At 42.4% G+C, this 23,830-nt stretch overlaps 1 protein-coding gene across 8 annotated transcripts in view; it reads left to right on the top strand.

Annotated features, from left to right (window-relative positions):
• Positions 1–23,830, top strand: part of gdpd5b (glycerophosphodiester phosphodiesterase domain containing 5b) — a 107,084-nt gene that overhangs the window by 69,014 nt on the left and 14,240 nt on the right. For all 8 annotated transcript variants that reach the window (XR_004203935.1, XR_004203934.1, XM_031795520.1 and 5 more), the window contains exons 3-9: positions 4,453–4,556; positions 6,947–7,040; positions 7,286–7,345; positions 11,310–11,408; positions 12,597–12,690; positions 17,074–17,219; positions 19,564–19,646. Coding sequence is in view for 6 of the 8 variants with exons in the window: in XM_031795520.1 (XP_031651380.1) it covers positions 4,453–4,556; positions 6,947–7,040; positions 7,286–7,345; positions 11,310–11,408; positions 12,597–12,690; positions 17,074–17,219; positions 19,564–19,646 (680 nt within the window). In the remaining 2 variants the exon portion in view is untranslated. The remainder of the gene's footprint in view (positions 1–4,452; positions 4,557–6,946; positions 7,041–7,285; positions 7,346–11,309; positions 11,409–12,596; positions 12,691–17,073; positions 17,220–19,563; positions 19,647–23,830) is intronic.

Raw genomic sequence — 23,830 nt, 5'->3', positions numbered from 1 at the left:
GGGGAATTCTGGAGCCTAATAATATTATCATCATCATGGTGTTAGTGAATCATTCATTTATTATGTGCTCCATCTGTCTGTCCTCCTATTACCTTGCTGGTGCACTTGGATCCGACGTTCACCTTTTCTGTTTCAAACAGGGAGTTAAACCTGACAATGAGTTTACAGTATATGTGGACGTTCTAGTCTAGCATCATTACATTCATTATAATTTGCCTGCCTGTGATTTTTATTTATTTTTATGACCGTCTCGTGGGAGCGCTCTCTAGCTTGCTGACCTGCAGTGAAGGTGGACTGTTCCGTGCTTCATGCTAGGTGTGTGTGTGTGATATCTTCTCTGCAGCTGAATGCTGGTTGGTCTATCTATAGTCATAATGACACTATAAAAGCCTGGACTCCTAGCAGGCATGGGTAGAGGCAGATGCTATAATGACTTTGGTACTGGGAGGTAACGAGAGGAATTGGCCCCATAAGAGAAAAGCCAATACAATCATGAAACACTACACTGCTGGCTGTTTAGATGGAGCCACTGGAGAATAGTGGAGAATACTCTGCTAGCCTTGGAGCTAGCAAGTAGGAAGGAAATTGGATTACGTGCAAGCACCTTTTGTGGAGTAGTCCCATTTAGGCACAGCACAGCAAGATGGCCTTAAACATATACAAATATATTGTGTCAACTAAACTCGTTATACCTAAACTGGTCAGTAGAAAGCTACTGTGATGTAACGAGCATAGCTCTTTTCTAAACATCTTGAAATATTAATTTATAGATGCGCTATGCATACATCACTCTGCATTTCCTGGTTGCTAAAATTCTCAGTTAATTTGACTAAACATGCAAGTGTAGTGTAGAGAATCATTGTACCATCTAAACCTCTGTGAAATACCTTTTCAAAATCCAAAAATATTGTATTTTCAGATGTTTGAAGCTGGTGTTCAAAACCTAAAGTAAAAGATGCAAAAACGAAACTTAAGAACAGGAAGCATAGAAATAGCACATACAGAACATATCTACTGCTTTCAATGAGAATGACACAACACATATGTGAATTTGGTCAGGTTGCCCAAGAGAAGTTACATATTGCAGCTTTAAACCATTTAGAATATGCCGTTTGTTCGGCTGTACATGCAAATATGTTATGTAAGTGATGACATGTCAGCAATCTACTCCTCATATTTGGTCCTGAGAGACAGTGGAGGATCCTCTCAGATTTTTAGCAGTAATACGAGGGTTTACGGTTCCACAGAAGAGAATTATCCCGTGATCCTTTTCATCCCTCCTATTTTTAGCCTCTGTTGGTCAATGAGGCTTAGGCTATGATGTATTCCATCCTTATTCAGGTGCCTGCCTGCCTGCCTAGTGCCCTTCAGACAAGCAGTACAGCAATTTTTATGACATTTCAAAAAATATAAATACATTTTTCCCGGTAGAGGAAAGTAATTTCCTCACCCCGCTCCCACTAGCAGAGTACAAGGCCGAATGAGTCGGCTCTGTTGGGCTTGAAAACCTCCCATTCAATACAATCTAAAACCTTTTATTTCCTCTCAGACCCATTAAATACTGTACTTTTACAAAAAAATATTCCTGACCTCTCTTGACTGGTAGATAAAATTGACCATTTAACCTCACTTGGACACGTTTTGTGATAAATATAACAAAAAGGTTGCATCCCTCATTTTTGAATGGAAGTTCAACATACTGTATGATTCAACAGACTACTAGATCTATTACACTCAGTACATTTTGAGTTGGTTCCTTGTTTCGACTGTAGTCAGAAAGCAGTTTTTAATGCTATGGTGTCGGCTCTGGCCTGAAGGCATATGTTCCTCCCTAAATAAAGCAAGACTTGCAGAATGCAAATGTGATATCAGGCAGGCAGGCCGTATCATGCCAGACATCTCTGATTTGATCAGCTCCTAAACAGCAGCAGAGAAGAACAGTCAGACAGGATTAATGTTCAGTCATACTGTACACGTTGCACATACTAAACAATGATGCTGGCTTGGCTGAATATTAATTGAAGGAATAAATGTGACAGCCAGCCTAATAATGCTCCAAACACGTTTGAAATGATATGTTCATTTGAAGCTTGAATTGCACATTATTTACATACACATTTATTGCACATTGTATGCAATCTTTGCCACTCACATAACTGGCCTGTGAACTTGATTAGCTCCCAAACAACCAGGTTAAAATGATCCCTAATGTTTTTTGTCTCCTTTGTTGTCCAAACACTACCTACTAATTGACCATCCAGTCCCTCTCCCAGGGGTGTCACCTCTGTAATCCATTTTGCCATCAGCACGTGAACAATGTCCCCTTGCATGACCTCAAGGTGTCCCTCTCCCAGGTGTTTTTGGGTAGTCATTAAAAGCCAGGGGGACAGGGCCAGAGCAGTTGGATCAGTCAGCAGGGCCCAGTCAGACCCTAGCCTGCACCACAGGGACCACCTCCCTACCACAGGGTTAACCCTATGGTTACCTTGATGTCTGGCTTTCTCACGTTGCAATCAATACGAGATTTGGAAGTGTAGCCATGTGAAACTAACCCTATGGTAACCGTTCTGGAGTCCGTATTACTATGATTTCTGAACGAGAGTGATTTTCTTAGTACGGTCATAAAAGGAAGTAGTAAATATAGAGAATAGCCTAATCTTCATGACTAATGTTCAAACTTAGACGTCAAACAGTAACAAGGTTCTGGTCTATATAATAATAATAATAATAATTATAATAATAATAATAATAATTTAACATATGTTGTTTTCCCGGTTTTATAATTACTTATCCGGAAGAGATTGGTGGCTAAAAAGAATCGCCACCTACAAATCCCACATGCTTCCTTCCCTCATACTACTATATACTCAATCCCTGCCCCAAATCACCAAATCTGCCCCATCATGTTACGTAATAATCCTCATACCATCCCAAACATGTGCTTTAGTGTCCCCCTAGTTAAACTGCTGTTTGGCCTGGGCTGAACTTAACACATGTAGGCTCTCCTCTCAAGTGCCCAGGGAGATGGGCAGAAGGTATACAAAGCTGGTATCTGTCACCACCCAGCCATTAGACCTGGCCCTGTCTTAAATCCTGTGCTACTGCCAGCCGATGCCCTCCATGGAACAGTCATCCAAGGTGAACGTCCAGACAGCTTTGTTTGTGCTCTCATATCACCTTGATATCCCCTATCACAGCAAGGCTAAGTACAGGGTCAACTGGGTCTTATTCTGGATGGTGCAATGTAAGAACATTATTACAGATAGAGCTGGAACAAGTGTTTTATTTTGTATTTGTATATATTTTTTGCAAATCAAACAGTCATGTCAGTTATATTTCTACATCTTTATCTGAGCGTTCTCCAGTCCTCCAGACTCTGAGTAAGCCTGATTGTGCTAATTTGTGGGCTGGTGTATAAATACAGTTTGAAGAGCAGCCAGTCTTGCTGTCTGTTTGAAAAGCTCACATTTTGTGCATTGTCTTCCAAGGTGTGTGCATGTCCGCATGCTAACATTATATCTTGTGTCTCTTTTATTAGAGCTCTTATTACAGCTTGCGGTGGCATTTGAAGGCTGACCAATAGTTGGTTTATGGCCTTATTGGCTATTTAAGTTCATGTGAGTAATTACTTGATAGGGATGACAGTGGATTGGGGGGATGTGAGTTTGAGCCCCCCTGCTTTTTTACTGAGACCATGTTGCCCTATGACTGTTCAGATCAAATTTTATTTGTCACATACACTGCATACTGCCTCTACCTTCGCTGAAACCAGACATGTGTTTCTTTCTTTTCAATCAGTTGCAAAGCGGCATGAATGTTGTCTTGTCTTTGGTCATGCAGGCTTTGTGAATGTGTACACAGTGGGAGTGTGAAATTATTTATGAACAGAATTGACAGTACATACACTATAAAACATGAGCAATATTGTATTGACTTGTTCGCCAGACCATTCCTCATTTGTTTGTGGTTTACCACGTTAATCTGATGCAGCTAGCGAATGGTGTTTTAAATGTTTGACATGCCTCCAGGTTTGAGCCATCAGTCTGTGTGCCGGCCCTGGCTGCACCGTCATCAGTCTCTCTACATCCAGATTATAGTCTTTGGCTTTCTCACGTTGGCTGGATTAGGGCAGATTGCCCAATGATGACTGCCGGATATCTAGGAGACTGTTGTTGCTTGCATTTCTGTTGTCGGTGTTGATTGTTATGTTGATGTATGGGGGTAATGTTAAGTGATGTGCCAGTCTGGGGTGGAGAAAGCACTTTCTCATCAGCCCTTTGCTCACTTGCAATTAAAGAAAGAAATACAGTGAATGTAACAATAGTATTCCAATGTTTCCTCACCTGTTTCAACACAACACTGGCCAAAGTGCTTTATGTTCATCTGATGATATTTGACTAATGGTACTCTGGTAAAGGTAATAATCCTTCCTTTGTGTGTTTTGATTCCCAGTGGGAGTTCCTGTGGTCTCTCATCCTCTTCTTCACCTTCTCTCTGCTCCTGGTCTGGTTCTACTTCTGGTGGGAGGCACACAATGACTACAATGAGTTCAACTGGTGAGTCCTGCTGTACCGTGTGTATGCTAGTTATACAACTCATAGATGAATGTCTCTCAGTATATCGGCGTCATCCGTCAGTGGTCTGTTCACTAAATGCTCCTATGACCACCCCCTACATTGATTCTCTGGCAATTACTTAGATTAATGTTTTACTTTTAAAAGATGCCATTTTGTCTCCATATGTTTTTGCCTGAATTGAAAATGCTAACTCTAGAGTGTTGTTTTTTTTGGTTGGCCAAAATCATTTTGGGATAATCCTCTTCCCTAATATGGGTGCGGACGTATAGGCCTTAGGGCATCTATCACTGCAGATTATAGTTAGCATGATTACATAAAGCAGGAATACCCTTTGACCCCAAATCACCTCTCAGATTATTCCATTTATGTCTTCCCCACAGTTACCATAAAACCAATTATACTTGGAGACAATTCAGGTGTTGGTTTTGCCATGAGACCAAGAGACATTGCGCATTCAATTGAAGAATATACTACCACTGAAATTATGAATTGGGTTTATTTAGTTGAGCTTTTGACCAAGCCCTCAAAGCCTTCTACATTGAATGTGCACGCTATGCCCCAGAGTCCACTATGATATGAGAAACTCCTACATGGCAGTATGTGCTTCTAAGTCCAGCCATATCCGTGTGTACTGTAGTTTCATAGTGTTCAGTGGCATTTCATTCACGCTGGGTTGTCAGACCAGACAGACACACGGTCAAGTCAGCTTGTGTCTGACAATAATTCTGTCACCCAGAAAACAGAGACTAAAGGCTAAGTTCTCGGACACACCAACAGCGTTTGCTGGCCGAGAGCACTTTACACCTCTGAGCGTAATTTGCAAACCGAGTGCGTACCGATTTTACATGTAGAATTGCGTGAAAAATGTTGGCAGTCAGACGTTTGGTGCAATGTGTGTGTGCCTTGAGAGAGAGAGAGCAAAGCTTTGTTTCTTCTTGTAAGGTGCAATTTGCTTTGTCCCCCCAAGGTCATTCCCCTCTCTGTTCACCACCGCCTTTCTCTTCCTCTCATTAGTGCACAATGTCACCTCTGCTTCCCCCATCGTCCTTTGCTCTGTATTTCTCTCCCTGCCCCCTCATCCCACTTTCTCCTTTCATTCTCTTATCTCTTCTTCTCTCTCCTATTAATTGTATCATCACTCTCTCTACACACTCTCTCTAAAGGCGTCAGCATGCCTCAGTTCGGCTGGTGCCTAGCTGAACTCGGCTAAATCAAATGAAATCTTATTGGTCTCATGCGCCGAATACAATGCTTACTTACAAGCCCTTAACCAACAATGCAGTTTTAAGAAAAATAAAAGTTAAGAAGTTAAAAAAAATGAAAGAGAAACAATAAAATAACAATAACGAGGCTATATACAAGGGGTACCAGTACTGAGCCAATGTGCGGGGGCACAGGTTAGTTGACGTAATATGTACATGTAAGTAGGGGTAAAGTGACTATACATAGATAAACGGTGAGTAGCAGCAGCGTAAAAAAAGGGGGGGGGGGGTCAATGCGAATAGTCTGGGTAGCCATTTGATTAGCTGTTCAGCAGTCTTATGGCTTCGAGGGTAGAAGCTGTTAAGAAGCCTTTTGGACCTAGGCTCTCTGGTACCGCTTGCCGTGCGGTAGCACTGGGAATCAGAACAGTTTATGACTAGGATGGCTAGAGTCTTTGGCAATTTTTAGGGCCTTCCTCTGACACTGCCTGGTATAGAGGTCCTCTGGCAGGAAGCTTGGCCCCAGTATGTACTTCCTCTCCTGTGTGTGGAGACACAGCCTTAAGGAGACAGTCTTTTTAGAACAAGGCATCAATAATTTGCCACGTTAACTTCCGACTTCAACTGTATGTTAAAATACACTTATGTTGGAGTCATTAACTTGTTTTTCAACCACTTCACAAATTTCCTGTTAACAAACTATAGTTTTGGCAAGTTGGTTAGGACATCTACTTTGTGCATGACACAAGTAATTTTTCCAACAGTTGTTTACAGACAGATTATCACAATTCCAGTGGGTCAGAAGTTTACATACACTAAGTTAACTGTGCCTTTGAACAGCTTGGAAAATTCCAGCCGCCATACCGCTCAGGTGAATGTACTTTGGTGTGAAAAGTACAAATCGATCCCAGAACAACAGCAAAGGACCTTGTGAAGATGCTGGAGGAAACGGGTACATAAGTATCAATATCCACAGTAAAACGAGTCCTATATCGACATAACCTGAAAGGCCGCTCAGCAAGGAAGCTGGTTGGCCTACTCCTGGTTGGCCAGTGCTGGTTTCTATGATCTTGCGCTCATCATCTCAGAGACCAAATCAGCACTAACTGTAGCCTGCCCTGATATCCATGAGACACTACTATTGTGTAACTGGCTTCCGTTTGACAGGTTTTTATATAACCGCTCTGGGGAGTGGAGCGACGGGACCGTTCCAATCCTGGCCACTACCGCTGCCGGCTTCACTTATATTGCATTTTTAATGGTGAGTTGTGTCATCTCATCAAACTTTCACTGTGAGATGATATTGATACTGTGTCTAGGCCCTGGGTAACAGCCAGGTAATGTTAGGGGTGTAACCTGGCAGGGCAGAAACGTGTTGCCATGCATGCCTGGACCAAGTCCACATGTGAAAGTTATGATGGCACAGGCAGGTGTTGACCTGTTTTGAAAACAGTGGTTGTGGAAATTCACGTGATGTGATTTATTTATGTGTGTCTATTCTTTCAGATTTTAGCACTTTGCCACATAGCAGTGGGACAACAGCTGAACTTGCACTGGCTGCACAAGGTAATGCTCAAGTGTGCGATTTTTTGAGTGTTTGTATGTGTATGTACAGTTAAAGTCGGACGTTTACATACACTTAGGTTGGAGTCATTAAAACTCATTTTTCAACCACTCCACACATTTCTTGATAACCTCTCTAGGGTACGTGGGACGGTAGTGTCACACCTGGCCAACATCCAGTGAAATTGCAGAGCACGAAATTCAAAAATACTAAATTAAAATATTTAACATTCTTAAAAATATGTGTTATACATCAAAATAAAGCTTAACTTCTTGTTAATCCAGCCACCATGTCAGATTTCAAAGGCTTTACGGCGAAAGCAAAGCATGCGATTATCTGAGGACATCACCCCGCATACAAACACATGAATCATATTTCAACCAGGCAGGTGCAACACGAAAGTCAGAAATAGCGATATAAAAAATGCCTTACCTTTGATCTTCTTCTGTTGGCACTCCAAAAGGTCCCAGTTACATCACAAATGGTCCTTTTGTTCAATAATGTCCTTCTTTTTATCCATAAAAATTCAGTTTAGCTGGCGCGCTTCAGTCAATAATCCACTCAGTTTCCATCCATCAAAATGCACACAAAATGAATCCCAAACGTTAATAATAAACTTTTCCAAACAAGTTAAACAACGTTTATAATCAAACCTTAGGTATCCTAATATTCAAATAAATAATACAATTTAAGACGGAGAATAGTATGTTCATTACCGGAGCTAAATAAGAAAGAATGCGCTTTCCTCCACGCGCTTGGAAACACTACAGCCAAAATGGGAGCCGCCTAGAAAAACTACAAACCCTGAAACTCTTTCTAAAGACTGTTGACATATAGTGGAAGCCCTAGAAACTGCAATCTGGGAGGATGTGGCCTTATTATTAAAGTACTTGCCATTGAAAATAGTGGTAAGCTGAAATTGTTTTTGGGGGGGGATATGGTTTGTCCTAGGGGTTTCGCCTGCCATATCAGTTCTGTTATACTCACAGACATAATCTTAACAGTTTTAGAAACTTTAGTGTTTTCTGTCCAAATCTACAAATTATATGCACATCCTACCTTCTGGGCCTGAGTAACAGGCAGTTTACTTTGTGCACGCTTTTCATCCCGACGTGAAAATAGTGCCCCCTTCCCTAGTGAGGTTAACAAACTATAGTTTTGGCAAGTCTGTTAGGACATCTAATTTGTGCATGACACAAGTCATTTTTCCAACAATTGTTTACAGACAGATTATTTCACTTATAATTCACTGTATCACAATTCCAGTGGCTCAGAAGTTTACATACACAAAGATGACTGTGCCTTCAAACAGCTTGGAAAATTCCAGACAATTGTCATGGCTTTAGAAGCTTCTGATAGGCTTATTGCCATATTTTGAGTCAGTTGGTGTACCTGTGGATGTATTTCAAGGCCTACATTCAAACTCAGTGCCTCTTTGCTTGACATCATGGGGAAATCAAAAGAAATCAGCCAAGAGCTCAAGGTTCATCCTTGGGAGCAATTTCTGAACGCCTGAAGGTTCTACGTTCATCTGTACAAACAGTAGTACGCAAGTATAAACACCATGGGACCAAAGCCAGACTACGGTTTGCAACTGCACATGAGGACAAAGATCATACTTTTTGGAGAAATGTCCTCTGGTCTGATGAAGCAAAAATCGAACTGTTTGGCCATAATGAATATTGTTATGTTTGGAGAAAAAAGAGGGAGGCTTGCATGCCGAAGAACACCATCCCAACCGTGAAGCACGGGGGTGACAGCATCATGTTGTGGGGGTGCTTTTCTGCAGGAGGGACTTCACAACATAGATGGCATCACGTGGAAGGAAAATTATATGGCTATACTGAAGCAACATCTCAGGACATCAGTTAAGTTAAAGCTTGGTCGCAAATGGGTCTTCCAAATGGACAATGACCCCAAGCATTCTTCCAAAATTGTGGCAAAATGGCTTAAGGACAACAAAGCCCGGGTATTGGAGTGGCCATCACAAAGCCCTGACCTCAATCCTATAGAAAATGTGTGGGCAGAACTGAAAAAGCGTGTGTGAGCAAGGTGGCCTACAAACCTGACTCAGTTACACCAGCTCTGTCAGGAGGAATGGGCCAAAATTCACCCAACTTATTGTGGGAAGCTTTTGGAATGTTTGACCCAAGTTAAACAAGTTAAACAATTTAAAGGCAATGCTACCAAATACTAATTGAGTGTATGTAAACTTCTGACCCACCGGTAATGTGATGAAAGAAATAAAAGCTGAAATAAATCATTCTCTCTACTATTATTCTGACATTTCACAATATTAAAATGAAGTGGTGATCCTAACTGACCTAAGACAGGGAATTCTTTCTTACAAGGATTAAATGTCAGGAATTTTGAAACTGAATTTAAATGTATTTGTTTAAGGTATATAAACTTCCGACTTCAACTGTATGTGCTTTAGTGTTTGACTGTAATTACGCATACAGTGAGGGGAAAAAACTATTCCCTGCTGATTTTGTATGTTTGCCCACTGACAAAGAAATGATCAGTCTATAATTTTAATGGTAGGTTTATTTGAACAGTGAGAGACAAAATAACAACAACAAAATCCTGAAAAATGCATGTCAAAAATGTTATAAATTGATTTGCATTTTAATGAGGGAAATAAGTATTTGACCCCTCTGCAAGACATGACTTAGTACTTGGTGGCAAGACCCTTGTTGGCAATCCCAGCGGTCAGACGTTTCTTGTAGTTGGCCACCAGGTTTGCACACATCTCTGGAGGGATTTTGTCCCACTCCTCTTTGCAGATCTTCTCCAAGTCATTAAGGTTTCAGGGCTGACGTTTGGCAACTCGAACCTTCAGCTCCCTCCGCATATTTTCTATGGGATTAAGGTCTGGAGACTGGCTAGGCCACTCCAGGACCTTAATGTGCATCTTCTTGAGCCACTCCTTTGTTGCCTTGGCCGTGTGTTTTGGATCATTGTCATGCTGGAATACCCATCCACGACCCATTTTCAATGCCCTGGCCGAGGGAAGGAGGTTCTCACCCAAGATTTGACGGTACATGGCCCCGTCCATCGTCCCTTTGATGCGGTGAAGTTGTCCTGTCCCCTTAGCAGAAAAACACCCCCAAAGCATAGTGTTTCCACCTCCATGTTTGACGGTGGGGATGGTGTTCTTGGGGTCATAGGCAGCATTCCTCCTCCTCCAAACACGGCGAGTTGAGTTGATGCCAAAGAGCTCCATTTTGGTCTCATCTGACCACAACACTTTCACCCAGTTGTCCTCTGAATCATTCAGATGTTCATTGGCAATCTTCAGACTGGCATGTATATGTCCACGAGGTGAGATCTTGCACGGAGCCCCAGGCCGAGGGAGATTGACTGTTATTTTGTGTTTCTTCCATTTGCGAATTATCGCACCAACTGTTGTCACCTTCTCACCAAGCTGCTTGGCAATGGTCTTGTAGCACTCCCTTTAAGAGTGTTCACCTAATCTCAGCTCGTTACCTGTATAAAAGACACCTGGGAGCCAGAAATCTTTCTGATTGAGAGGGGGTCAAATACTTATTTCTCTCATTAAAATGCGAATAATTTTATTACATTTTTGGCATGCGTTTTTCTGGATTTTTTTTGCTATTCTGTCTCTCACTGTTCAAATAAACCTACCATAAAAATTATAGTCTGATCATTTCTTTGTCAGTGGGCAAACATACAAAATCAGCAGGGGATCAAATACTTTTTTCCCTCACTGTATGTGTATATGGCCTGTATACTGTGTGTGTCTTCAAGTGGCTGACTGAACACTGCTTGAACCCCACATTTTGAGTTCAAGATTTCCTGGGGGTAGTGAAAGCAGTGACATCATGCCCCAGGGTGCTGTTATCTGGCCAAACACACTACAGATGGTTGGAATAGTTAGCCTTGGGGGGAGGGGGAGGAAGAGTGTGTGTGATTGTCTGTAACACTCTCTGTTTGCCCTCATAGATTGGAGTGAGTGCTGCCCTGCTGACCACTGCCATCGGATTCATATCTGTCAATCAAACATGGGGGGAGGAGTGGGCAGTCATCCCTGTATCACTCCAGGTCAGTTCAACAACCCATGCCCCTTTAGGGCTCTGCATCACACTGTATTACACAGGACACCTTCCCGATATGTGGTTATATACTTGAAAAATCATGTGTGAACGACTGTATTGAACTACAGTACCAGTCATAGGTTTGGACACCTACTCATTCCATGTTTCTTCTTTATTTTTTTACAATTTTCTACATTGTAGAATAATAGTGAAGACATGAAAACAATGAAATAACACACATGGAATCATGTGGTAACCAAAAAAGTGTTAAAGAAATACATTGTATATTTGAGATTCTTGAAAGTAGCCTTGATGACAGCTTTGCACACTTGGCATTTTCTCAAACAGCTTCATCAGGTAGTCCCTGTAATGCATTTCAATTAACAGGTGTGCCTTGTTAAAAGTTAATTTGTGGAATTTCCTTCCTTCTTAATGCATTTGAGCCAATCAGTTGTGTTGTGACTAGGTAGGGGTGGTATACAGAAGATGGTCCTATTTGGTAAAAGACCAAGTCCATATTATGGCAAGAACAGCTCGATTAAGCAAAGAGAAACGACAGTCCATCATTACTTTAAGACATGAAGGTCAGTCAATATGGAAAACTTTGAAAGTTTCTTCAAGTGTTGTCGCAAAACAACATTAAGCTCTATGATGAAACTGGCTCTCATGAGGACCGCCACAGGAAAGGAAGACCCAGAGTTACCTCTGCTGCAGAGGATAAGTTCATTACCATTAACTGCACCTCAGATTGCAGCACAAATAAATGCTTCACAGAGTTCAAGTAACAGACATATCTCAACATCAACTGTTCAGAGGAGACTGTGTGAATCAGGCCTTCATGGTTAAATTGCTGCAAAGAAACCACTACCTAAGGACAACAATAAGAAGAAGAAACGACAGTCCATTACTTTGATTAGGTATGTCCAAACCTTTGACAGTTACTGTACATAGAATTGCAACATTCAATTGAAATGCGTCTAATATATATATATATATATATATATATATATTATTAAGACGGAGTCAATATGTTAATTAATCCTTTATTTTATTGAATCATTTTTGGTTTTAGTAATCATGCAGTAGCCTACAATATGTCATACTATTGACAACTGTGATTGAGAGTAGTAATTCCACACCTTCAACACTGAATGATTTCATTAATAGAATGGGTGTCCTTTGGTCCCCTGTCCAGGCCACGGGTCCCTTCCTACACCTAGGAGCTCTGGTGGCTGTCACCGCTCTGGCCTGGCTGGTGGCTGGGCAGATCGCCTGCACAGAGAAAATAAGTAAGCAGCTCGACACGACCCCGACTGTGTTACTGACCATGGTAGTGTTGCACGGTATACTGAAACTTCTGTACTAGAGTTTTTGTTACTTTCGGTACAATGTGTCTCAAGTCATATATGGATTGAGTCTTTTTAGTAATTTGTCTGAATCTTCTCAAGGGGGTGGTAGTAAGCTAGCCAGGCTACTTGCGCTTGTACATGCAGCTGACACAGCGCCAGGCATTTTTAATAAGCAAGCGAGAGGAGAGCGAAAATGCCGACATCATGGCTTCTTCAAAAGAAAACATTGTACCTCCACGTCCGCAGCTTTTTGACAAAACTGTCTCCAGAAGCGAACTGTGGGAATACTTTGCTTGCGGAGCAGATGAGGGCTAGCCCACCAAAACAACTAAGCAAAATATGTTACAAAGCAGTGCAAGGGACGTTTAGTTCCAAATCTACATACAAAAAAATACTCTCTTACACATGACATTTGCATTGTAACGTTGTAGTTATTCTACGAAATTTGAATTGTTTTTGTATGAACATATTGTAGCGACCTTGTTTTATAAGCACGTATATCGACTCAGCCACGAGCATGCTTTTGTGCTACAGTCGATGGCACGCTGGGCTTCAGCCATAAGGTTGATGGTCCCGAACCACGCTCCCTGCCTGTTTCATTACAATATATTTAGCATGACATTCATGTGAGCATTATAATATGATTACACAAACCAAAAGTTTGGTGAAATGCACACAACTTGACAGCAATATATTTAGACTACTTCACATTTGTCTGGGCTTGCTAGCAGTAGCCACTAGCCTGCCAGCAGCCCTATGCAGAGCATTGCACCATGGGAAGTGAAATGCACTCTGGGAATCATAGTATACTGTGTAAATTCCATTGTACTTCTATGGCATGTAGACTATAGAAGTTTAAGAAATGAGCTTCAGTGTTTTTTTTGTGGTTTTGGAACTAAACTGTTCATTTAGTATATTATTTAGCTGTAATGAATTATAGGTCTAATGAATGTAATTTGACCCAATATTTTGGCCATAGATAAGCAAATTAACCATTTTGTCTGCTCTGATTCTATGATTTATAGTTTTGCATAAGCAAAGTTGAAGATATTCTTATGTTATTTAATGGTGTTTATTTTTTGCAAGACATTTTATATACAATTTAAGATATTCTATTTGTTATTTTAGTAGTTCTACCAATTATGAACACTTTGCTCAATAACTAGCTACAGTAATACGCTTTCTTTTTTTGTTGCAGTGGCAGCGTTTCAGTATTGAGTAGCCTTTTGGTAATGAATATCGTTTTGATATCTAGTATTATGATGATAAACCTGGTATCGGTATTGAAGTTAAAAAAAATCTGCTATTGTGACAACACTAGAGCATGTTACCAACTGTTCACCTCACTGAAGAAATCTCAGACACTACTGCCAGATGACTTAAAGGAAATCTCCACCCAAAAACAATATTTTGGTATGTTTCATTAGTCCATTGTTGACATCATAGGATGCAAAATGCATCATACAGGGATGATTTCTGTTTTTTGAAAGTTACATATCTTGAAAACTTGATTGCTGACAAGCAAAACTTTTTGGTACTATGTCAACAACGGACTAATGAACGAAATGCCAAAAGATAGATTTTGGGTGGAGTTTTCCTATAACAGCCTCACAGAGCCCTGGGCGTTAAATGATTAACACCATGTACACAAAGGGCAAGCCCCCGTCAGGTTGGCAGGGATACTAGGCATTCCTCTGGCCTCACATGACACCACCAGTCCACAGGACATTATTAGGCCCTGTATGTTGACATTGCCAGTTAGACATCAAGTACTGGGGTATTTTTGCCATCCTTAAATTTGTCAGAGACTAGTACAGGGGAGGCAGACTAGTGTTAGTTGCTTGGGGATCTAGATGAAATACTGAATCATCAGTGCTATTTTTGGAGGCACATTACTTTAATGAATATTCAGTTGTAGTTTATAGACACTCCAGTTCCATTTTTTTAATACGTTGTATTTGGGTAGAACAGTGAATTTTTGTGGACAAACACAAAGCCGTAGCAGTTTGTTTGCGCTCACAGTAACTCTTAACAAAGAGTTACATTATTAATGTGTGCTGTAATATTGCTACAATATAAAAACCCTATAATTTATTTATCCTTAATTTTACCAGGCTATTCTTATTGAAATACAGTATACAGTGCATTCGGAAAGTATTCAGGCCCCTTGACTTTTTCCACATTTTGTTACGTTACATCCTTATACTTAAATTGATTCAATTAGTTTTTTTCCTCATCAATCTACACACAATGCCCCATAATGACAGTGACAACAGTTTTTTTTTAAATGTATTTGATCATCTATAAAAAATAGAATAACTTATTTACACAAGTATTCAGTCTCTTTGCTCTGAGACTTGAAATTGAGCTCAGGTGCATCCTGTTTCCATTGATCATCCTTGAGATGTTTCTACAACTTGATTGGAGTCCACCTGTGGTAAATTCAATGGATTGGACATGATTTGGAAAGGCCACACACCTGTCTATGTAAGGTCCCACAGTTGACCATGCATGTCAGAGCAAAAACCAAGCTATGAGGTCGAAGGAATTGTCCGTAGAGCGCAGAGACAGGATTGTCGAGGCACAGATCTGGGGAAGGGTACCAAAAGATTTCTGCAGCATTGAAGGTCCCCAAGAACACAGTGGCCTCCATCATTCTTAAATGGAAAAAGTTTGGAACCGCCAAGACTCTTCCTAGAGCTGGCCAAAATGAGCAATTGTAGGAGAAGGGCCTTTGTCAGGGAGGTGATCAAGAACCCGATGTTCACTCTTCCAGAGCTCCTCTGTGGAGAAGGGAGAACCTTCCAGAAAGACAACCATCTCTGCAGCACGCCACCAATCAGGCTTTTATGGTAGAGTGGTCAGATGGATGCCACTCCTCAGTAAAAGGCACATCTCTGGTCTGATGAAACCAAGATTGAACAAAGTGTCACGTCTGGAGGAAACCTGGCCTACTGTGAAGCATGGTGGTGTCGGCATCATGCCGTGGGGATCTTTTTCAGTGGCAGGGACTGAGACGAGTCAGGATCGAGGGAAAGATGAATGGAGCAAAGTAGAGATCCTTGATGAAAACCTGCTCCAGACTCAAGACCTCAGACTGAGGCAAAGGTTCACCTTCCAACAGCACAATGACCCTAAACACACAGCCAAGACAACGCAGGAGTGGCTTCTGGACAAGTCTCTGAATGTCCTTGAGTGGCCCAGCTAGAGCCTGGATTTGAGCCTGATCGAACATCTCTGGAGTGACTTGAGAATAGCTGTGCAGCAACGATCCCCATCCAACCTGATAGAGATTGAGAGGATCTGCAGAGAAGAATGGGAGAAACTCTACAAATACAGGTGTGCCAAGCTTCCAAAGAAGACTCGAGGCTGTTATCGCTGCTAAAGGTGCTTCACCAAAGTACTGAGTAAAGGGTCTGAATACTTATGTAAATGTAATGGTTTTGTATTTTTTTCATACATTTCCAAAAATATATACAAACCTGTTTTTATTTTGTCATTATGAGGTATTGTATGTAGATAATTTTTTCTCAATCTATTTAATCCATTTTAGGATAAGGCTGTAACGTAACAAAATGTGGAAAAAGTCAAGGGGTCTGAATACTTTCCGAATGCACTGTGTATCTCTTCAACAAATGAAATCTATTTCAGTGCAGAATACATTAGCCTGTGGTTTAGCGGTGGCTTACAGAGGTCAGTAGGTCCTGGATGTGAAGTTAGATGTGTAGCTAGCTGGTGTGCCTCTGAATGCCAGAGAGGTTCTGAGGGCAGAGGGTGTGTCTGTAACAAGAGTTCTTCTGACGCAGTCGATCTGGCCTAAGTACTGACCTTGAAATGAATCCGACCTCCTGTGTCAGTGATGTACTCTAGCTACATTCATCATCACTTACCTGCACTACAGCGCACAGAGATGGAACAGGAGAAAGTGTGGCTAGAGGCTGGCAGGCTTTGACACTGTATATATCTCAACCCAAACTGTCCATGTAAAATGTTAAGAAACATTGAGTGAATGGTCTTCCTGCTCATAGAGAAACTACTTTCAGATGTGCTATTTATTTATTTCCTTGACCATCTCAGTATAATAGACATCCTTGACAAGAGCAAAAAAGTATTCCATGACATTGAAGCTTTTGGCCATAGCTATTCTATATACTCAGGTGTTCTAGTTTGTTTTAATTGTCTACCCCAGGGTTTTTATTCATTATATATCTATGTTGTGTTCTACGCCCGCCCCAGGGTTTCTATTCATTATATATCTATGTTGTGTTCTACGCCCGCCCCAGGGTTTCTATTCATTCCATATCCATGTTGTGTTCTGCCCAGGGTTCCAGGTGGTGGTTCTCCTGCTCTACCTGAGTGTTCTACTGGGCCTCTACATGGCCCCCCTTTCCATCACCTCCCCCTGCATCATGGACCACGCAAACCTCACTCCACGCCCTGATGTCATTGGCCACCAGGGCGCCCCCATGGTGAGTCAGCTGAACCAGCTGCCCAATCAGAGGACTTGTAGGGGGAGGCACCTCCTACACTATGCTTATAGAGTATACAATAACAGACCCATAGAGATGTAACTTACATAGAGGGCACTAAAGAAATCATGCTGGCCAACAGTTTCTTCATATTTACACCCACTCACTTCCTTCATACTACCTATGGCTCTATTCTAGTGTATTAATGACCCTCTGAACCTGAGCTGAAAATAGCCCAGAAATAGATAGACTTCTGGGCTTTCTGTAAGCACTATATAGAAACTATAGGCTATTGTATGTGAGAGTCCTTACCTATCAGGTCAATCTATAGACGTAAGATTTCATATGATACCATGTTTAGTATTTCTTCACTTGTTTTCTTCATTCATATCACGTAGTGCTGCATTTCTCCCCAGGCATGCCTTTCCTTTCCGGCATCTAAAAGCATTTGTTTGTTGTATTTTATTAAATTGAATTGTGTATTTGATTGAGAGGAAGTGTGAGTGTATGAGAGAGCCCACGCCTGCTTTGTTTGTCTTGATTTGTTTGACTTGTCAGCCAAACGCTGTATGACTCTATACTATATAAGCCTAGTGTATGAAGAATTCTCATGCTGTTGCCAAAGCCTCACCGCTCAACTCCTAACACAGGGTTTCCCAAACATTTTTGGCCCGTGACCCCATTTTGCTATTAAAAATTATTTGGGACCCCACCAATTAAAATATGTTTTATTTAATCACCAGCCAATGTTTACTTTTTAAAATTTGGGCTATAACAGTCTATTACCAATCAGTCTGGCAGTGTTTTTGACAGTATTTCAATCTGAAGCTGATATGGTTTGAAGTGAGTGAAATGCATCAGAAAGGTATTGGGAAGTTCAGAAGATCATCAGGCAATAATGTTGTATGATCTTTTGTGTAGAAAATAACATCATTAGCTAGGTTTCGATCCAATTGACAACAGATTTTTCATGCGAATATTCTAAAATCTGCATAAAGAAAATTAGCCAATTTTCCACCAAACTGACTCGTTTGCAGATAAAAATCAGTGCGTACTGACAGTGCACATAAAATGTACTTTTTCACGTAAGTGTTGATGTACCAAATAAAAATAGAATGTTCAATGTGTTTCCATGGCATTTTCAACACTTCCAATAGTTTTGTCACAAACTGTTGTGTTAAATAGCAAATGGGCCTACTCTGGTCTTCGCACGTGCTAGAGTGCGCAGATACAATGAGCAAAACAATATTTGCTCATAATTAATTTTACAGACACCACAAGATCCCACCATGTCGAACTAACATTACTTTTTGGCATCTATAAAATGGTTCCGAATCTTCCTGTTTCCATCACATCTGTCGTGATTTTTTTACTGTATGACTTGCATATAAACTGTGGATTGAAACGTGGTTACAGATTTTCTTTTTCTCCCTGTCTAATTTAGTGCTTGGTCTTGTCCACTCGGTTCTAACAGCTTGTGGGCAAAGTAAAGGGAAACCACACATACCAACATGTTCCTGAGAGTCATGTCTTTCAGTGATGGGGCCATAATAATTTGTAGCATAAAACCAAGGAAACAGAAACCGCTCTGTTTAATATAACTGCATCTAGTGGTTACCAGATGTTACTGATGTAACCCCTTGTTCGATGAACTAAGTGTCAATTTGCTCTCGCGATCCCAATCAGGCTTCCCCTAGTTTGAGAAACACTGTCCTAACAACTCGAATACATGACACATCCAGCGAGCTGCAGACACACACACACACACACACACACACCCCTGCTCTGCTCCCCAACCAGCCAGTTGGGGCATGTTACAGTAGTTGATCACCCCAGAAGTAAAACACTGTGGTGGAATTAACAGTCTTAAAGACCTGAGAACTCCCCCAGGACACACCACATGACCCACTCTGTTTACCAGCAGCACTTTACATTGACTTTCCCAGGCTTCCAGTCCCCTCACAGTATTACAGTTTGAACTACAGTATCACTGACTTATCAGTTTGACCCATGTGGCCTGGTATTGTGTGTTGCACAAGTCATTATGTTCAATAATCTGTTGTTTATAAAACATGCGCTCATAACCCATGACTTTTAACTGGAATCCATTCTCCAAGTTTCCTCAGACATTTAAAGGGACATTTAAAAAAAATGTAAAATTCATATTCATCTCCAGCACCACCCCAACAACATACTATGTGAAAATGGCGCATTTCAACTGAGTATTAGACTTCTGAAACCTGTGAACTCTCAGATTGCAGTAAGGTATATGAACCTCTCTGACCTCCAAGATGCATCAATATAATGTATGTGCTGATGTTCCTCTCTGTCCGTCTGTCTGTAGCTGGCTCCAGAGAACACTATCCTGTCTTTCCAGAGGGCTCTGCAGATGAATGTCAGTGGGCTGGAGGCTGACGTGGCCATCAGGTACACACACACCGAAAGAGACTCACAGTGCAGCCAAACTAGATCAGTAGGGAGTCCAGTCAAGTCTGTTGTGGTTGATGGAGGAGTCCAGCCAAGCGCAGGTCATTCTGCTAGTCTGTCCCTCCTGTCCAGGATTCAAACCCTTATAGTCAGGCAGGCAGGCAGCATGACAGAAAGCCAAGTCTAGGTCCAAAAGGCTTCTTAGCAGCTTCTACCCCCACAAGCCATAAGACACCTGAACAGCTAATCAAATGGTTACCCAGACTATTTGCATTGCCCCCCTCCCCGCCCCCCACAGTTGCTGCTACTCGCTGTTTATTATCTATGCATAGTCACTTTACCACTACCTACATATTACCTCAACTAACCGGTGACAGTTTTAGCAGCAGTAGCAGTGGTGGTAGCAGCGGTAGCAGTAGCAGCCATAGTAGTTGCAGTTTTAGCTTTAGCAGTAGCAGCGGGGAAGGTGGTGGTGGTGGTGGTAGCAGCAGTGGTATCAGTAGCAGCAGTAGTAGTTGCAGTTTTAGCAGTAGTAACAGTTTTAGCATTAGCAGCAGCGGTAGTAGTAGCGGCAGTGGTGGTGGTAGTGGTGGTAGTGGTGGTGGTGGTAGTGGTGGTGGTAGTAGTGGTGGTGGTGGTGGTGGTGGTGGTGGTAGTGGTAGTAGTAGTAGTAGTATAACAGTTTTAGCATTAGCAGCGGTAGTAGTAGTAGTAACAGTTTTAGCATTAGCAGCGGTAGTAGTAGTAGTAACAGTTTTAGCATTAGCAGCGGTAGTAGTAGTAGTAGTAACAGTTTTAGCATTAGCAGCGGTAGTAGTAGTAGTAACAGTTTTAGCATTAGCAGCGGTAGTAGTAGTAGTAGTAACAGTTTTAGCATTAGCAGCGGTAGTAGTAGTAGTAACAGTTTTAGCATTAGCAGCGGTAGTAGTAGTAGTAACAGTTTTAGCATTAGCAGCGGTAGTAGTAGTAGTAACAGTTTTAGCATTAGCAGCGGTGGTGGTAGTAGTAGTAGTAACAGTTTTAGCATTAGCAGCGGTAGTAGCAGTGGCGGCAGGAAGAGGAGGACACCGGAAAGCTAAGTCTAGGTCCAACCTAAGTCTAGGTCCCCCAAGCCATAAGACGACTCCTGAACAGCTAATCAAATGGTTACCCAGGCTATTTGCACTGCCCCCCGCCCCTTTCAGCTGCTGCTACTCGCTGTTTATTGTCTATGCATAGTCACTTTAACACTACCTACATATTACCTCAACTAACCGGTGACAGTTTTAGCAGCAGTAGCACTGGTGGTAGCAGCAGTGGTAGTAGCAGTAGCAGCCATAGTAGTTGCAGTTTTAGCAGTAGCAGCGGTGAAGGTGGTGGTGGTGGTAGTAGTAGCAGCAGTGGTATCAGTAGTAGTTGCAGTTTTAGCAGTAGTAGTAGCAGTTGTAGTAGTAACAGTTTTAGCATTAGCAGCAGCGGTAGTAGTTTTAGCAGTAGCGGTGGCGGCAGCAGCAGGAGTCAAATCAAATCAAGTTTTATTTGTCACAAACACATGGTTAGCAGATGTTAATGCGAGTGTAGCGAAATGCTTGTGCTTCTAGTTCCGACAATGCAGTAATAACCAACAAGTAATATAACTAACAATTCCAAAACTACTGTCTTATACACACAAGTGTAAGGGGATAAAGAATATGTACATAAAGTAGTGGTAGTAGCAGTGGTAGCAGCAGGGGTAGCAGTAGTAGTTTTAGCAGCAGTAGTAGTGGTAGCAGCAGGGGTAGCAGCGGTAGTAGTTGCAGTTTTAGCAGTAGCAGTGGTGGTGATAGTAGTAGTAACAGTTTTAGCATTAGCAGCAGCGGTAGTAGTTTTAGCAGTAGCAGCGGTGGTGGTAGCAGCAGCAGTAGTAGTAGTGTACTGTTTTAGCAGGACACCGGAAAGCCAAGTCTATTTCCAAAAGGCTTCTTAGCAGCTTCTACCCCCAAGCCATAAGATGACTGTCGCTTTAGTAGTAGCAGCACTGGTAGTAGCAGCGGTTTTAGCAGTAGCAGCACTGGTAGTAACAGCGGTTTTAGCAGTAGCAGCACTGGTAGTAGCAGCGGTTTTAGCAGTAGTAGCAGCAGTTTAAGCAGTAGCAGCAGCAGTTTAAGCAGTAGCAGCGGTAGTAGCAGCAGTTTTAGCAGTAGCAGCATTGGCAGCAGTTTTAGCCGTAAGCAGCAGCAGTTTTAGCAGTAGCAGCAGCAGTGGTAGTAGTAGTGGCGGCGGTTTAGTAGCTTTTAGCGGCTGCGGTGGCGGCAGTACTTTTAGTAGCAGCGGCGGTAGTTTTGGTAGCAGCAGTGGCGGTAGTTGTGGCAGTAGCGGCGGTAGTTTTGGCAGTAGTGGCAGTAGTTTTGGTAGTAGCGGCGGTAGTTTTGGTAGCAGTAGCAGCGGTAGTAGCAGCAGTTTTAGCAGTAGCAGCATTGGCAGCAGTTTTAGCCGTAGCAGCAGCAGTTTTAGCAGTAGCAGCGGCAGTGGTAGTAGTAGTAGCGGCGGCGGTTTAGTAGCTTTTAGCGGCTGCGGTGGCGGCAGTACTTTTAGTAGCAGCGGCGGTAGTTTTGGTAGCAGCAGTGGCGGTAGTTTTGGCAGTAGCGGCAGTAGTTTTGGTAGTAGCGGCGGTAGTTTTGGTAGCAGCAGTGGCGGTACTTTTAGTAATAGTAGCTGCAGCGCCGGTATTTTTAGTAATAGTAGGCAGTTTTAGTAGTAGCGGCGGCAGTTTTAGTAGTAGCGGCGGCAGTTTTAGTAGTAGCGGCGGCAGTTTTAGTAGTAGCGGCAGCGGTTTAGTAGCTTTTAGCGGCTGCGGCGGCGGCAGTACTTTTAGTAGCAGCGGCGGTAGTTTTGGTAGCAGCGACGGTAGTTTTGGTAGCAGCAGTGGCGGTAGTTTTAGTAGTAGCGGCGGTAGTTTTAGTAGTAGCTGCGGTAGTTTTGGTAGTAGCGGCGGTAGTTTTGGTAGTAGAGGCGGTAGTTTTGGTAGTAGCGGCGGTAGTTTTGGTAGCAGCGGCGGTAGTTTTGGTAGCAGCGGCGGTAGTTTTGGTAGCAGCGGCGGTAGTTTTGGTAGCAGCAGTGGCGGTAGTTTTGGTAGCAGCAGTGGCGGTAGTTTTAGTAGTGGCGGTGGTAGTTTTAGTACCGGCAGCGGCGGTAGTTTTAGTAATAGTAGCAGCGGCGGCAGTAATTTTAGTAGTGGCGGTAGTTTTAGTAGCTGCGGCGGCGGTAGTTTTAGTAGCTGCGGTAGTTTTAGTAGCTGCGGCGGCAGTAGGTTTAGTAGCTGCGGCGGCGGTAGTTTCAGTAGTAGCAGTTTTAGTAATTGTGGCGGCGGCAGAAGTTTTAGTAGCGACAGCAGTTTCAGTAATTGCGGTGGCGGTAGTTTTCGTAGCAGTGGCGGTAGTTTTCGTAGCAGTGGCGGTAGTTTTCGTAGCAGTGGCGGTAGTTTTCGTAGCAGTGGCGGTAGTTTTCGTAGCAGTGGCGGTAGTTTTCGTAGCAGTATTAGCAGTATTAGCAGCGGTAGTAGTAGTAGTAGTTTTAGCAGTAGTAGTAGTAGTAGTAGTTTTAGCAGTAGTAGTAGTAGTAGTTTTAGCAGTTGTAGTAGTAGTAGTAGTAGTTTTAGCAGTAGTAGTAGTAGTTTTAGCAGTAGTAGTAGTAGTAGTTTTAGCAGAAGCAGTAGTAGTAGTAGTAGTTTTAGCAGAAGCAGCGGTAGTAGTTTTAGCAGAAGCAGCGGTAGTAGTTTTAGCAGAAGCAGCGGTAGTAGTTTTAGCAGAAGCAGCGGTAGTAGTTTTAGCAGAAGCAGCGGTAGTAGTTTTAGCAGAAGCAGCGGTAGTAGTAGTAGTTTTAGCAGAAGCAGCGGTAGTAGTAGCAGCAGTTTTAGCAGAAGCAGCGGTAGTAGTAGCAGCAGTTTTAGCAGAAGCAGCGGTAGTAGTAGCAGCAGTTTTAGCAGAAGCAGCGGTAGTAGTAGCAGCAGTTTTAGCAGAAGCAGCGGTAGTAGCAGTAGCCCTTTTAGCAGTAGTAGCAGTAGCCCTTTTAGCAGAAGCAGCGGTAGTAGCAGTAGCCCTTTTAGCAGAAGCAGCGGTAGTAGCAGTAGCCCTTTTAGCAGAAGCAGCGGTAGTAGCAGTAGCCCTTTTAGCAGTAGCAGCGGTAGTAGCAGTAGCCCTTTTAGCAGTAGCAGCGGTAGTAGCAGT

The sequence above is a fragment of the Oncorhynchus kisutch genome, linkage group LG18 (assembly GCF_002021735.2).
Source record: "Oncorhynchus kisutch isolate 150728-3 linkage group LG18, Okis_V2, whole genome shotgun sequence".
Classification (NCBI taxonomy): domain Eukaryota; kingdom Metazoa; phylum Chordata; class Actinopteri; order Salmoniformes; family Salmonidae; genus Oncorhynchus; species Oncorhynchus kisutch.
The sequence above is the reverse complement of the archived record's forward strand: the minus strand, read 5'-3'. Positions and strand labels throughout refer to the sequence as shown.